The 17047-nt window shown below is 38.2% G+C and overlaps 1 protein-coding gene across 4 annotated transcripts in view; it reads left to right on the forward strand.

Moving 5' to 3' along the window:
- Positions 1 to 17047, forward strand: part of TBC1D12 (TBC1 domain family member 12) — a 98561-nt gene that overhangs the window by 23911 nt on the left and 57603 nt on the right. Inside the window, exon 1 of one of the 4 annotated variants that reach the window (XM_044240140.1) lies at positions 1946 to 1952. The exons of the other annotated variants lie outside the window; for them this stretch is intronic. Coding sequence (XP_044096075.1) covers positions 1948 to 1952 — 5 coding nt within the window. The 5' untranslated portion in view covers positions 1946 to 1947. Of the gene's footprint in view, positions 1 to 1945; positions 1953 to 17047 lie in introns of those variants that run through there. 4 annotated transcript variants of the gene reach the window in all.

Here is a 17047-nt window from a genome sequence, read left to right on the forward strand (position 1 = left end):
TATGTAGCACAAAAGCAAATATATTTTTTATTTTTTATTTCCCCCCTAATTGTATTCTGTTATGTTCTGCCTGTGCAACAAAAGAATAAAAAAATCTCTCTTAGTAAGATACTGCCCAAAACCTATTATGGCTGGCTTAGTTGGTAGAGCATGCCACTCTTGATCTTGGGGTCATGTGTTTGAGCCCCATGTTGGGTGTACAGATTACTTAATAAAAATAAATATTTGCTTAAAACAAGAAATAAGATATACCATAAGGTGACTTATTGACATGAACATAGGAGGAAGAAAAAAATAATGTGTATTTTTAAAAAGCATTTTGGCAATATGTAGAATGAGAGGGAATAGGAATAGTTAAAAAGCTCTGACATGTTAATCGTTTTGTGAAGGACATGAACAAATTAAGTGTGGTTAGAAAGAAGAGGAGCTAGCTGTTCAAGAGACCTGACTCAGGTCTCTAGTGATGTGACTTTGGCAAGTATAGGTTTTCCCGATGTGGTGGCAGGTACACATTGAATACTTTGAGAATTTGATGGAAGCTATAGACAACTGCCCCCCCAAAATTTCTGTAAGCACATCATTTACTTCAAATTTGCATGTAGTTTGAGGAGGCCTGTGGACCTCCTTTAGCTCATTCATGTAGGTTCATTGATTCATGATGAAGAACCTTTGACCTGGTTACCCTTTGTAGTTCCTGGCAACTCTAAAATGTTTAACAATAACCCCCCAAAGTTATAACCTTCACTTTCTTTTTAAAAAATTTTTATTTATTTTTTTAAATTTCTTTTCAGGGTTCCAGAATTCATTGTTTATGTACCACACCCAGTGCTCCATGCAATCCGTGCCCTCCATAATACCCACCACCAGGCTCACGCAACCTCCCTCCTCCCTCCCCTCCAAAACCCTCAGTTTGTTTCTGAGTCCAGACTCTCATGGTTCCTCTCCTCCTCCAATTTCTCCCAACTCACTTCTCCTCCATCTCCCCATGTCCTCTGTATAACCTCTACTTTCAGCCTTGAAATCGTGGGTTGTTTTTTCTTGACAGAGTAAATGATATGAATTCTGTCCTTTTTTAGATAGTTCCGATCTCTGAGAATACATAGGTTAATTTAGCAGTGTATATTAAATAAAAATTGCATATTTTTTAATTTTTAACAATTTTTACAATAACAATAAAGAGATACAGAAACAGCCTAAAAAAGAAAATTCTTGGAATTAAAAAAAGCCTTAGTTATCTGGCAGAAAAAGTACTTTTTTTGCGTATAGTCAGCTGAAAGTCTTTTTCAAGTGAAAAATGATTGAGGTTTGGAAAGAATGTAAGTAATCTTCATGCCAGATCTTTAATCCAAAATACTCAAGGGTAGCCAAAGTACTGAATTTTAAAGAGACAGTACTTCTACTTCTTTGAATTAATTATGTAGTCAACTGTGGCATTCCATGATCACTAGATAATGTTTTCTTTTTGGCTTTCTATTATGCTTCAGGGAAACTTAAGTACAAAGTCCAGGAAGTTCATGTGTTTTCAGCAGTCCAGTTTCTACTGAGATGGAGTTCTAAGATCAGGTCATGATTTCTAGTTTTGTTTTGTTTTTTAACTGATTTTACTTTTGATTGAAGTTGGATTCTTAACTGTTTGGAAAAGCATTCTAACCCCTTTTTATGTATTTCAGTGATGATTAGAATTTAATCTAAAAAATTAAAATAATCATATAGGTATAAATGTTAGGCAAAAAGAATGATTTCTTCCCCCGCACCCCTCCCGGAGTTGACGTTATTGACAGAAGACTGAAAATTTAGGTAGTTCCAGTTTTCTGTGTCAAATTCCATAGTCTGAGAAACTATGGAATTTACATGGTTTTGTCTCAGAATTTACATGATTTTGTCATGTTTATGGGTTTGCCAGTTCTTGAAGACTGAAGCCCTGGAGTTTCTGCTACTTTAGGAATCATGGTGTAAGTTTTGCCCCTTTTTGGTTAGCTTTATCCTTTAATATGGTTAATAGGCAAGTGGTCTGATTGTTTTATCATATGTAATGCTTTTTGTGTGGTAAAAGAAATGAAATCTTAGAAAAATGAAACGGACACAGATACACAGATATGTGAAGCAAATATTAGTACTAATAAGCAAGAATCATTCACCAACCTTTATTATAAAAGCCACTGAGAAGAAGGACTAGGCCTTTTTTTTTTCTCTTCTAACCCCCACATCATTTTTTTTCTTGGTGTGCTTCTTTTTTGTGTGTGTGTTTTCAGTGATGTGGAAACATTGAACTGCTACTTCTCACCTAGTGCTGTTTCTTAGCTGGTACAATAGATTTTCTCATTTCTTTTTGCTAAAAAGACCGGACACAGATTAGAGAAGAGAATGGAATATGGTGTGTTTATGTCTCTGTGTGTGTAGATAGTTGTATGTGTGAGCACAGTGTTGATTGGGGATAGAGAATGAACTTAGTGGAGAGAAGATGGATTGCCACTACCATTTCCTATTCTCTAGACAAGATGTTGTCACAGAATGGAAAAAAACAAAACCCCAAACACTCAAACTAGAAAAATGGTTTTTAATATCTCCAGTGTATCTGAGGTAATAAGATGCTTTCAACTTCTAAAAACTTGACTTTCGGAGTTTGGGGAGAACCAGTAAATAATACTTTTTTATCAGCCCATCTGAGTTTGGAATCAGTAGGAAAAAAAAATAGGACACAGACGAATGGGGCCTGAAAACATCAACTTTATGCTGATCACATCTGGATTGAAAGACATGCCTTTAGCTGCAGTGTGACTTCTAAAACTTCCCTATATATACCTAGCTAGTCACTAGCATAGCAGGTCTTTTTTTAGGGGGTTGAAGACAGAGGGGTACAGAGGAAGCCTAACCTTGTATTATTAGGGAAGCAGAGCAAACTATATCTTCTCTGCTGTTAGGCAGCATGTTTGTCTACCAAAACTTAACCCCTCAGTAGAGGAGATGAATAAGGGAGCAGGAAGAAGCCAGGAGTGACCTTTTCCTCCTAACACTGCCATATAATTCTCATTCATACGGTCAAGCTCTACCTCTGAAATCTGGAGAGGAAGAACTGTCTCCTCTTTTTTGTGTATGGGTGCTTGAACCTGTTTGGTTGGTTTTGCTAAGAACCTTTAGTGTGGACTTTAAGAAATTTAAAGGGGATATTTAAGGGGGACAGGAAAAAGGGAACTGTATGTGTGTGTGTGTTCACTTTGAAAAGGTGGCGAGGAAAAAAAGAAAAGAAAAGGTGGTGTGGAGGAATCTAGTCCCACGAATTTATTTGCACTGAGACCTTCATTTCACCAGTCCTCTGATAGTGTATTAGGGGACGAGGGATGGGGTATAGGAAGAATGACAGCATATGACATATTTTAGAACTATTTTTTTTTTTGACAGAGAGAGATCACAAGTAGGCAGAGAGGCAGGCAGAGAGAGAGAGAGGAGGAAGCAGGCTCCCCGCTGAGCAGAGAGCCTGACGAGGGACTCGATCCCAGGACCCTGAGATCATGACCCGAGCCGAAGGCAGCGGCTTAACCCACCGAGCCACCCAGGCGCCCCTCGAACTATTAATGTACCTTTTTTGTTATGTTTTCCATTAAGACTTAATAGAGTGGTACTCTTCCTAGACTGACTAGTAGAACCCATTTGATTTGTATTATTTTAATACAACTTCATATATTTGTAATAATATCTTAAAATTACTTTTTGTTGCAGATGTATGCCTTTTAGTTGCATTATATACAGTTTCTGTGGCAGGGGATAACTTGAAAACCTAATCCAAAATTTCTTAGTGGCATAAGAAATTAATGTGAAACATTATCTGGTGGCCTTTTTTAGCAATTGGATACCTGTTGGCTCATATTTCTTTTATGGAAATTTCTTCTTTTATGGAAATTTCTTGAGGTAACCAAAGTTTATTGGGTATGTAAGCTTAAGGTATTTGGTTTTGACTTGTTTTAATGATTTAATTAAAATTTAAACTTTATGCTGAACTTATTATCATTGTGATATTATACTATAAAAATGTTGAAACCAGACTTTCTCTATTGTGGAGGTTATACATTTATTTTGCTTTTTTCCTTTCCAGTCATATCAAGATTCTTCAGAAACTGCATCCATAGAAAGGCTTAGTATTGTTTGGTTTAAGATGTTAGTATTCCTTGACATTAATTTTGGAAGTCTAAAATACCCTCATAAATTAATTTCAGATGTAAACCCACATCTTAACAGGCCTTTTATGATGCAGGATAATTTTCAGTGGTCTTTGTGAAAAGATGCATGTTTATTTGGCATTTTGACTGTGGTTTATAAAGAGTTCTGTAACTTACAGGTGGCCCGATGCACAGAATTACTATGTATAGCTGCTCATTTTTCATATGAGAATGTATTTGGTAGTGATTACAATACCTTGATCATAGGTAAAAATCGTAGATTACAATAACCGCCCCCCCCCGGCCCAAGAGCTCTCTGTAATGCTCTTAACCTGGAGATTTTTCTGATCTGTGATTATTACTCTCACTTGGTATAACTGCATCTTATGCTTGTGGTCTCCTCTTTGTGCTTCTATGTCTGTATTCTCTGCCAGGTCACATTATTTGAAACTATATTTCACTGTGTTTGAAAAACCTGCATAACCTCTTCTATTTTGTGTTAGCCTGCTTTAATTATATACATAATTCTATACTTCTCAGATAGAGAATGAAATGCTATTTTTTTTTTTCCCTTCGTAAAACTACCTTGTTTATACATTGTGAGGGGCAAGGGATTTATGGGGTTCTTAGATTTGAGTGAAAGATCTGATTCTGGTCAATGATTAGAATTGGTGGTAGTTGTAAAAATCAAACTTATTGTTCATTGTACACTTCTTTCTCCTCCCCCGCCAAGAGCTAATTGTTAGCATGAAGTCTTCTGACTCAGTAACAACCTCAGTTTGATAATTGAGACAAATTGATATAGAGATGTGAATTGACCATAGGAGGAGTACTTAAAATCTGGAATGTCTGTCAACTTTGGCTCAAATAAGTATACCTAAGCTTGTGACAAAAGTGGATATCCATCACTATGTAGGAAAAGGCTAACTTTATAGCTCCCCAGTGGTAGATTCAGAATATGCAATCCTTTATGTATATCATGCTCTCCAGTTATAAGGGAGTTCCAGTTGGGATGTTAAGTTTACATAACAATAAAAACTAATATTTTTTGGACACATACAGAAGAAAATCTGTAACAGATACATGAATTATGAGGCATAGTATACATTGGTGAACCCTTTGCCCAGTCTCAGAAATAGAACATTATCAATACTATTGAAATTACACCTATGAGTGTCATACTATCCTTTCCACCCCTAAGAGGTAGCAGCTAACCTCAATTCATTTAATGATTTAAGCAATACTTTGGCCAGAATGTTTTTCTTATTATTTTATATTATTTTAGAGCTTTGTAAAAATGGTATACTGTGTGTACTCTTCTGCATCTTTCATTTTTGTTTGTTTTTAAAACTCAGCATTTTTTTTAAAGATTTTTTTTATTTTACAGAGAAAGAGAGAGATCACAAGTAGGCAGAGAGGCAGGCAGAAAGAGGGGGGAAACAGGCTCCCCACTGAGCAGAGAGCCCTATGTGGGGCTCGATCCCAGGACTCTGAGATCAAGGCCGGAGCTGAAGGCAGAGGCTTAACCCACTGAGCCATCCAGGCGCCCCTCAGCATTGTTTTTAAGATTCATCCATATTGATGGTTGTGGCTTTGGTTTGTGTTCATTGAGGAACAATATTATATTCAGTAACATGCCACAATTTAAGTTTTCTATTCTTCTGCCAGTGGATTATTAGACTGTTCAGGATTTTTGCTCTTCTGAATAGTGTTCCTTGAATGTTCTTTTTTTTTTTTTAAAGATTTTATTTATTGGGACGCCTGGGTGGCGCAGTTGGTTGGACGACTGCCTTCGGCTCAGGGCGTGATCCTGGAGTCCCGGGATCGAGTCCCACATCAGGCTCCCAGCTCCATGGGGAGTCTGCTTTGCTCTCTGACCTTCTCCTCGCTCATGCTCTCTCTCACTGTCTCTCTCAAATAAATAAATAAAATCTTTAAAAAAAAAAAAAAGATTTTATTTATTTATTTGACAGAGAGATCACAAGTAGGCAGAGAGGCAGGCAGAGAGAGAGAGGAGGAAGCAGGCTCCCTGCTGAGCAGAGAGCCCGATGCGGGACTCGATCCCAGGACCCTGAGATCATGACCTGAGCCGAAGGCAGCGGCTTCACCCACTGAGCCACCCATGCGCCCCTCCTTGAATGTTCTTAAATGTGTCTTCTAATGCACATGTCCAGAATTTTCTCTAGAGTATGTGGCTAAAAGTATAATCACAGGATGCAAATGTTCAGCTTCATGAGCTAGAAACTGATGTGTGATCACACTATTGTCAATTCCTAGCAGCTGTCTTCTCCCTCCAAATCTGGTGTCATCAGATTTCTTGTTTTTTGCCAATCCTGTGTAAATAAAATGTTATTCTGCTTTTAGTATGTGGGCTCACTAATTATGAATGAGGATAAATATCTTCTGATAGATTTCTTTATTTGACATTTGTTTGGCTTCTTTGTGCAATATATTTTTTTAAGATTTTATTTATTTTTTGACAGACAGTGAGAGAGGGGACACTAGCAGGAGGAGTGGGAGAGGGAGAAGCAGGCTTCCCATGGAGCAGGAAGCCTGATGCAGGGCTCCATCCCAGGACTCTGGGATCATGACCCGAGCCGAAGGCAAACACTTAATGACTGAGCCACCCAGGCGCCCCTGTGCAATACTTTTTAATAGTTTTTATCAGACAGTTTGTCACTTATGAAAATGATCGTTGGAGTTCTTTATATTTCTATATGCCAATCTTTTGTCATTTACTTGTGTTGTAGTTTCTGTTCCAGAGTTGTGTATGTGTGTTTTTTAAGATTTTATTTATTTATTTGAGAGAGCGTGCATATAAGCAGGGGGAAGGGGCAGAGGGAGAGGGAGGAGACCCCCTGCTGAGATAGGAGGCCAGCATGGTACTCCATCCCAGGACCCTGGGATCATAACCAGCCGAAGGTGGTCACTTAACAGACTGAACCACCCAGGCACCCCAGATTTGTGTCTTTTTACTTTCTTTTTCTATACTGCCCCTTGTAAACTAGTAGTTAATTTTAATGTTGTGATTTAATTAAGCTTAAAAAATGATAGTGCTTCTAGGTATTGTTTTTAGATTCTTCACTGCTGTGAACTTATTTAAAAATTCTCTTGTATTTCCTTCTAAAACTTTGGAAGTTTACTATTCAGATCTAACTATTTAATCCACTGGGAGCTGACTGTTACATATGGTAGGGATACAGTTTCATTTCCCCTGCATTGATAGCCAAAGGTCCCAGCATCATTTTTTTTTTATACTTAAAAAAAAAAAAAAAGTTAGATTTGTGCCCATTGTGGAGCCCAGTGCAGGGCTCAAACTCAAGACCTGAGATCAAAACCTGAGCTGAGGTCAAGAGTTGGACACTCAACCAACTGAGAGACCCAGGAGCCCCCTAGCGTCACTTTTTAAATGATCTGTCTGTTGTCATTGATTGCAGTGCCACCTCTGTTTCCATTTATGCTTTTGTGTGCTTCTAAGTTGTGCATTGTTTCTCTAATGATCAGTTTTTTCATCCCTGGGCCATTACCATGCTGTCTTAAAAACAGTGGTTTTGGGGGCGCCTGGGTGGCTCCGTTGGTTAAGCATTTGACTTCAGCTTGGATTATGATCTCCAGGTCCTGGTATCGGGCTCAGCTTTGGGTTCTGTGCTCTGCGGGGAGCCTACTTCTTTTCCCGCTGCCTCTCTGCCTGGTAGTGCTCTCTCTCTCTCTCTCTCAAATAAATAAATAAAATCCTAAAAAAACCCAAAAAACAAAAAACTGGTTGTAGTAAATTTGGTTATCTTTGGTAGGGGGACTCAGCTTTACTTTTTTTTTTTTCTTTAAAATATTTTATTTATTTGACAGACGGAGATCACAAGTAGGCAGAGAGGCAGGCAGAGGAGGGGGGGGATGCAGGCTCCCTGTTGAGCAGAGAGCCCGTTGTGAAGCTCGATTCCAGGACCCTGGGATCATGACCTAAGCAGAAGGCAGAGGCTTTAACCCAATGAGCCACCCAGGTACCCCTATTATGGAGTTTTTAAATACATATTTTCATATTGTCTATGCATAATGGCTTTTGTCCTTCCTTTCTATATGTGCTGCCGAAGCGAGCACTGTCCTTCCTTTCTAATCCTTCTGCCTTTTATTTCTCTTTCTTACCTGATAGCACCAAGACCTTCAGTACAAAGTTGAATAGAAGTGACAATAGTGGCATCCTTGTCTTGTTCCTGATTTTAAAAGACTATGTTTCTGACATTTTATTAAGAACAACATTTACTGGGGCAGCTGGATGGCTCGGTTAGTGTCCAACTCTTGCTTTCAGCTCAGGTCATGATCTCAGGGCTGTGGCATTGAGCCCTGTGTCAGGCTGTATGCTCAGTGGGGAGTCTGCTTGAGATTCTCTCCCTCTCCCTCTGCCCCTCCTTTCTCTCTCTATCTATCAAATAAATAAATAAATCTTAAAAAATAATGACATTTACTGTAGGTTTTTGGTAGGTGTCCTTAAGGAAGTTCTCTTTGAGTCATCTTTTGTAGTTTCTATCCTGAGTGGAATGTTTTTCATTATCTTTTTTTCAGCCTTGAGATTATCATAGTTTTTTTCCTTTTTTTTTATTACTATATTGAATAACATTTAAGATCTTATAATGTTTGACTACCTTTGCATTCCTGAGACAAATCTAACCTAGTCACAATGTATTCATCTATCTTTACAGATTATATTTAGTTTGCTAATATTTAGTATATTTCTTCTGTGTTCATAAGTTAGATTGATCGATCTGTAATTTTACTCTCTTAAGCTGTTTATGTCCAGGTTTTTTTTAAAGATTTTATTTATTTATTTGACAGACAGAGATCACAAGTAGGCAGAGAGGCAGGCAGAGAGAGAGAGGAGGAAGCAGGCTCCCTGCTGAGCAGAGAGCCCGAAGCGGGGCTCGATCCCAGGACCCTGGGATCATGACCTGAGCCAAAGGCAAAGGCTTTAACCCACTGAGCCACCCAGGCTCCCCTATGCCCAGTTTTGTTACTGAGTTCATATTGGCCTTACATCTATGATTAAGGATTATAGAATAGTTTATACAATATTGGTGCAATCTGGATCCCGAAAAATTTGGTAGAACTCTCATGTAAAACTGACATGCCATGGGGCGGCTGGGTGGCTCAGTCATTAAGCATCTGCCTTTGGCTCAGGTCATGATCCCAGGGTCCTGAAATCGAACCCTGCATTAGGCTCCACGCTCAGCAGGAAGCCTACTTGTTCCCCTCCCTCTGCCTGCTGCTCCCCCTTCTTGCGCTCACTCTCTCTCTGTCAAATAAATAAATAAGATCTTAAAAAGAAACAAAACTAACATGCCTGACTTTCTGGGGGAGAAATTTTAACTCTTATTTCAGTTTTTAAAATGATTTTTTGGACTGTTGATATTTTATATTTCTTACAAGTCTTTTGATAAATTGTATTTTTACAAAGTTCTGTTTATTTTGAGAAATATCCTTTTTTTTAAGGTTTATTATTTATTTATTTGACAGAGAGAGCACACACACAAGGAAGCAGAACAGCAGGCAGAGGCAGAGGGAGAGGGAGAAGCAGGCTTGGCACCCTGGTGAAAAGAGAACCTGACTTAGGGCTAGATCCCAGGACCCTGAGATCATGACCTGAGCCAAAGGCAGATTCTTAACCCACTGAGACACTCAGACACCCCTTGAGAAGTACTCTAAATTATTGGCTTGGAGTTGTTTATAAATTCTCTTCCCTTGAAAATTTTTGTTGCATCTGATTTTATGTTTTTCTCTTTACTCCTAATTTATTTATTTCTATTTTTTGCATAAATCCCACTGGAAGTTTTATCTATTTTACTAAACTTGATGAAAGACCAACTTTTGGCAGTGTCAGCCTTCATATTTGATTGTTAGTTTAAATAATCTCTTTTAATTAACAGCTTAATTGAGGTATGGTTAACATTCTATAAAAGTCATCCATTTTAAAGGCACAATTCAATGATATTAAATTTATTTAGCTATACAGCCATTACTGAAATCTAGTTGCAGAGCATTTCTGCCACACCGTAGATCATTTGTACCCATTTGTAGTCAATACTCAATTCCACCCCCAGGAGTAGCCTTTTTTGAACAGTTCATATAAACAGAATTACACATGTGGTCTTACACATCTGACTTCTTTCATTGGGCATATTTTGAGTTCATCCATGTTGTAGCATATATCAATTGCCTCATTCCTTTTTACTGCTGAATAGGATTTCATTGCATGAATATATATATTTTTTATACATTCAGTAGTTGCTGGATATTTAGCTTGTCTTTACATTTTGGCTATTATGAATAATACTGCTATATGAACAGGGGTGCCTGGGTGGCTCAGTGGGTTAAACCTCTGCCTTCGGCTCAGGTCATGATCTTAGGGTCCTGGGATCAAACCCCACATTGGGTGTTCTGCTCAGCGGGGAGCCTGCTTCCCCCTCTATCTCTGCCTGCCTCTCTGCCTCCTTATGATCTCTCTCTCTGTCAAATAAATAAATAAAATCTTTAAAAAAAATACTGCTATGAACATTTCTGTTTAAGCCTTCATGTAGACCTATGTTTTCATTTCTCTTGGGTAGACATCTAGAAGTGGAATTGTTGGGTTGTATGGTTACTTTATGTTTTACTTATAAAAGAAACTGCCAAATTAGTAGGTGGCTGTACCACCTAACATTCCTACCAGCAACGTTTCCCAAGCTGTTTCACCATTTTACATGCCCACTGTTCTAGGTTTTCCAAATCCATGCAAACTTGTTATTTTGTTGTTGTTGTTGTTTTATAAATAATAGTCATCCTTAGTGGGTGTGGTTGGTACCTAATTGTCATTTATGATTTGCCTTTTCCTAACACTAGACTATGAACAGCTGTTTATGGTATTCACACATTCTCCTTTTTATTGGTAATAATGTCCCTCTTTTATTTCTGCTTTTAGTGATTTGAATCTTCCTTTTTTTTAGTCATCTAGCTAAATGTTTGTCAATTTTGTTGATCTTCTGTAAATAATTTAAGCTTTATAAATTATTTAATCTTCTTAAATAATTTAAGCTTTTAAATTTTTTTCTCTATTTTTCTATTCTCTATTTCATTCATACCCACTCTAATTTTTTTTCTTTCTTTCCTTATGCCAGCTTTTGGTTTACTTCTCTCTTTTTTTAAAAAGATTATTTATTTATTTATTTGAGAGAGAGAGCCTGAGAAGGGAGAAAGTCATAGGGAGATGGAGACTCCCCATGGAGCTGGGAGCCTGATGTGGGACTCGATCCTGGTACCCCGGGATCATGACCTGAGCCAAAGACAGTGACTTAACCAGCTGAGCCACCGAGGTGCCCTACTTTGCTCTTTTTCTGGTTTCTTCATGTGTGCCATTAAGTAATTGATAAGAGATGGTTCATTTTTAACGGTTACAACTATGAATTTCCCCCTTAGCTGTATCTCAAGAGTTTTGGTACGTTGTGTTTAAATTCATCTCAGGGTGTTTTCTTTTCTTCCCCCCCCCCACCGAAGGTGTTTTCTAAGTAACCTTGTGATTTTTTTTTTTCTTTGACCAACTAGTCATTTAAGACTATTTTGTTTAATTTCTGCATGTTAGTGAATTTTCCAATTTTTTTCCTGTTACTGAGTTCTAGTTTCATTTTACTGTGGTTGAAAAAGGTACTTTGCATGATTTCAATCTTTTTTTTTTTTAAGATTTTATTCATTCATTTGACAGAGAGAGATCACAAGTAGGCAGAGAGGCAGGCAGAGAGAGAGGAGGAAGCAGGCTCCCTGCTGAGCAGAGAGCCCGATGCGGGACTCGATCCCAGGACCCTGAGATCATGACCCGAGCCGAAGGCAGCGGCTTAACCCACTGAGCCACCCAGGCGCCCTGATTTCAATCTTTTTAAGCTTATCAAAACTTGTTTTGTGGGTTAACATGTAGTTCTTTCTAGAAGATGTCCTCTGTGCCTTTGAGAATGTGTATTTTTACTTTTGGGTTGAGTGTGCTGTGTATGTCTGTTGGGTGTAATTGACTTACAGTGTTTTAGTGTTTTCCTTTTTGATCTGCTTGTTCCATGTATTAGTGAGAGTAGGCTGCTGTTATCTCCAGTTATTATTGTAGAACTGTCTATTTCTCCCTTCAATATTGTCAATTTTGTTTCACATATTTTAGGGCTTTTTTTGTTAGGTGCATATATGTTTTAAAATGGTTATATCCTATACTGGATTAACTTTTTTTCGACATATAATGTTGTCTTTGTGTCTTGTAACCTTCTTTGACTTAATGACTACTTTGCCTGACAAAAGTGCAGACACTCCAGTTCTCTTTTGGTTTTTATATATTTTCGATAAAATTTTCCATTCTCTTATTTTCAACTTCTTTGTATCTTTTTATCTAACGTAAGTCTCTTGGGGCACCTGGGTGTTAGACACTTAGACTTAAGTGTCCAACTCTTGATTTCAGCTTAGGTCATGATCTCAGGGTTGTGAGATTGAGCCCCTCGTAGTGCCGCATATGAGGCATGAAGCCTGTTTTAAGATTTTCTCTCTCCCTCTTTTCCTTCTCCTCCCTGCCTCTACTCTCTCTTTCCCTCTCTAAAAAAAATAATAAAATGGGTCTCTTATTATCATCTCTGTCCCTCCTATATTGTTGTCAGAGATTACATGTTTGTACATTGTGTGTCCATTAACATATATTTATAAATATTGTTTTATACATTTGCCTTTTGAATCATATAGAAAAAAAGGTTACAAACCAAAAGTGCAATAATAATGGCTTTGACGTTTACCTATATAGTTAATTTTACTGATGTTATTTATTTCTTCTCATGGCTTTGAGTTACTCTTTGGTTACTTCTCATTTCAGCCTGAGAAGCTCCTTTTAGCATTTCTTATAGCTCAGGTCTGTTGGTAATGAACTCCTTCAGCTTTTATCTAGAAATGTCTTCATTTCTCTTTCATTCTTGAATGATAGATTTGCCACATATCACATTATTCGTTTTTTTCTTTTAGACCATTAAATAATGTTATCCTGCTACCTTCTGGCCTCCATGATTCTGATGAAAAATCAGTTGTTAATCTTGTTGTGGTATTTGCGTCTCTGTTTTCTAAATTTTCCTTATCCTTGTTTTTTTTTTTTAAGGTTTTATTTACTTAATTTGTCAGAGAGAGCGAGCACAGGGAGAGCGGCAGGGAGAGAGAGAAACAGGTTCCCTACTGAGCAAGGAACCGTATATGGGACTTGATTCCAGGACTCTGGGATCATGACCTAAGTGAAGGCAGACACTTAACCGACTGAGCCACCCTGGTGTCCCCAAATAAAATCTTTTTTTAAAAAAAATTTCATTTTAGTTATGCTAGTTTTCAGCCCTAGAATTTGCTTGGCTCCTTTTTATAATACTTTTCTTTTACCGATATTCTTATTTTGTTCATGCGTTCTCCACTCCCCATTTCTTTGTCTGTAGTTTCCTTTAGTTTATTTAGGTATATTTGAGACAGTTAATTTAACATCTTTGAGTAGTAGTTCCACCGTCTGAACTTCCTCAGGGATGTTTTTGTCAAATCTTGTTCCTGTGAATGGTTCATACTTTGTTCTTTCTTTGTGTATATTTTAATTTTTTGTTGAGACATGGACATTCTGATTACTATGATGTGGCATTCTGTAAATCTGTTAACTCTTCAGTGTTTGGTGATTTTTGCTTATTGAGTGCTAGAGTCATCCATTTGTGATGTTTACCAAAATATTTGGTGAAGTATATAATTTTTGTGTGATGTCACAAGTTTCTGTTATTTCTGCAGTCAGCTGGTAGCCTGAAAAAGATTTTTTTCCTTAAACTTCAGGCTCAAAAAGAGAGACAAGAGTTTTTTGGGTTTTTTTAAAGATTTTATTTATTTGTCAGAGAGAGCACAAGCAGGAGGGAGCCACAGGCAGAGAGAGAAGCAGGCTCCCAGCTGAGCAAGGAGCCTCATGCAGGACTTGATCCCAGGACCCCAGGATCATGACCTGAGCCAAAGGCAGATGCTTAACCAACTGAGCCACCCAGGCACCCAAGAGTTTTATCTTTTTTAATGTTCCAGTAGACACCACCAGTAGAAGCCATTGCTGCAAGATGACTGAACTGATACAGGTGTCTGTGCTGGTACCTCAGGTCACTACCAGACCAACAAAATTCATAACTCCAAATTTTAGAAAGACATGAACCCAGCTATCCTTCCTGATTCATCAACCACTTCAGAAACATGAGCTCCTAATCGCCACTTCTTTGGGAGGGAACGACTAAGGAATTGAAGGAAGGTGGTTTGTTGATACATGTTATAGATTTAGGAAGGATCAGCACCCTCTTCCTTCATGTACTTTCCTGTTTGTTACAAATGTTTGATAAGTTTCTCGAGTTCTGAAATGGTTGATTACAAGTGCTCTTTTCAGCTCAGTTTTTACTTTGGGGAAGGAACTGACATCTAGAGCTTCATATTCTTCCATTTTGCATGAGTGATGCTTTTGAACTGCAAATTTGATTTAAATTTGTTTTAAATTTGAGTAAGGCCAGTTTTTTTTTAAAGATTTTATGTATTTGTCAGAAAGAGAGAGCAAAAACAGCGGGAATAGCAGGCAGAGGGAGAAGCAGGCTCCCCCCTGAGCAAGGAGCCCAGTGCGGGACTCGATCCCAGGACGCTGGGATCATCACCTGAGCCAGAGGCAGATGCCCAGCCAAGTCACCCACATGTCCCTAAGGCCATTTTTCAATTTTTATTTTAGGGGGGCCTGGGTGGCTTAGTCAGTTAATCATCTGCCTTCAGCTCAGGTCATGATCCTAGGATCCCAGGATCGAGCCCCACATCAGGCTCCTTGCTGAGCATGATGTCTTCTTCTTCTCCTTCTCCCTTTGTTCTCCCCCTACCTGTGCACACATGCACTCTTTCTCTCAAATAACTAAAATATTATTAAAAATTAAAAATTTTTACTTTATGAATCATGACTTTGATGTCATTTTCAGTAATTTTTTGCATAAACCATAGTGACAAAGATTTTTCTCCTGTGTTTAGCATGGCTGGATGGCAAACCTTTGGAGTATAGACAAGCCTTGTGGGGCTTATTGAGGGAATTGGTATTTCACTGCCAGCAGGAGGCCTTTGGGGTACTAGTTTCCATATCAGGAGGGGTGTAGAAGCCATCTCCAGGCCGAGTTTGCCAGTGCTGAAAACTCGCTGAACATGTCCTGGGCACGTGACTGAGTGGAGTTCTACTACCTTCTTGGCAGCTGCTGAAAACCACAGGAGAGTTCCTTTCTCCTTCAGTGTCTTTTTCAGTGCCCTCTATTAAGAAAATTTAATAGTTTCATGTTCATTTCAAAGGAGAAATGCTCATAGAAATTCTATTATTACACACAAGATGTCAAATATTATTTAAATTAATAGGCCCTTGTTTGAAGCTTGAAATTGTATGTTGTAAATCTACCAGTCCTCAGTATAATCATTAAAAACCTCCAACCTACAGATCGTATTAAGTAGAGAATTGAGTCGCTATATATAATCTCTGAGATGAAACTTCTAGAGTATCCCAAGTAGAACTTATATTGTCATCAGTTCACTTCCATTGCACACCCAAGAAAATGGGAGTGTCCCTTTGATTTATTATGAATTAGCCCACATTCTTTTGTAGGAGTCCATTGATCCCTTCCTAAACTCAAAGAATGGCTTTAACATTATGCTTTAAAAACATAACTCGTGGGGCGCCTGGGTGGCTCAGTGGGTTAAGCCGCTGCCTTCGGCTCAGGTCATGATCTCAGAGTCCTGGGATCGAGTCCCGCATCGGGCTCTCTGCTCAGCAGGGAGCCTGCTTCCCCCATTCTCTCTCTCTGCCTGCCTCTCTGCCTGCTTGTGATTTCTCTCTCTGTCTAATAAATAAATAAAATCTTTAAAAAAAATTTTTTTTAATTAAAAAAAACCATAACTCCTTTTTTATCACAATAATGTACTTTTAAGAACAGATACATGATATTTTGAATGTAGATAAACCAAGTTATTTAGGACTTCAAATAATTTGTAACAATGTGTAAATTAAAAATTTTCATAATACTCACATATCACAGCTTATAAGAAGGGTTCCTATTTGGTTGGATTCATCTGGACTTTTCTGAGAGTGCCTTTATCATGCTTTATTGGTAGATACATATTCTGAGTATCATTCCTGCTTATATCTGCTATAGATACTTTATTTGGTTGGTAAGGGCCTAGAGATAAAGTAAAATCCTTGGTCCTTGGGGGCATCTGGGTGGTTTGATCAGTTAAGCAACTGGTTTCAACTAAAGTTATGGTCCCAGGGTCCTGGATGGAACCCTGTGTTGGGCTCCCTGCTCAGCTCCCTGCTCTGACCTTCCCCCTTGCTTGTGTTCTCATGTGCTTTCTAGCTCTCTCTCCCTCTCTCAAATGAATAAACAGTCTTTTAAAAAAAAAAATCTTTGATTATTGTGCAGGTTTCCTTTAGCTTTGTGAGAAATACTTTCTTTTTTTCCTTTAAAAAAATATTTTAAAGATTTATTTATTTATTTTAGAGAGAGATCAAGAGCAGGACAAGTAGAGGGAGAGGGAGAGAGAATCCCAAGTAGAGTTCACATTGAGCAAGGAGCCCAATGTGGGGCTTGGCCATGACCCTTGAGATTAGAACCTGAGGTGAAACCAAGAGTCAGATGTTCAACTGATTGAGTCACCCAGGTTCCCCAAAAGATACTTTCTTCCCACGCTATTTATTGACCTCAGGATTGTGAGTTAAAGTTCTGTGTTGGATATAGAGAGTACTTACAAATTAAAAAGATAGAATTTAATTTAAAAGTATTTGTATTTGTCTTGGGTACAAGCATACTTTAAAAATTATTAAATAGTGTTCTGGTTACCAAAAACACAAT

This window comes from Neovison vison, chromosome 2 (genome assembly GCF_020171115.1).
Source record: "Neovison vison isolate M4711 chromosome 2, ASM_NN_V1, whole genome shotgun sequence".
Taxonomy (NCBI): Eukaryota; Metazoa; Chordata; class Mammalia; order Carnivora; family Mustelidae; genus Neogale; species Neogale vison.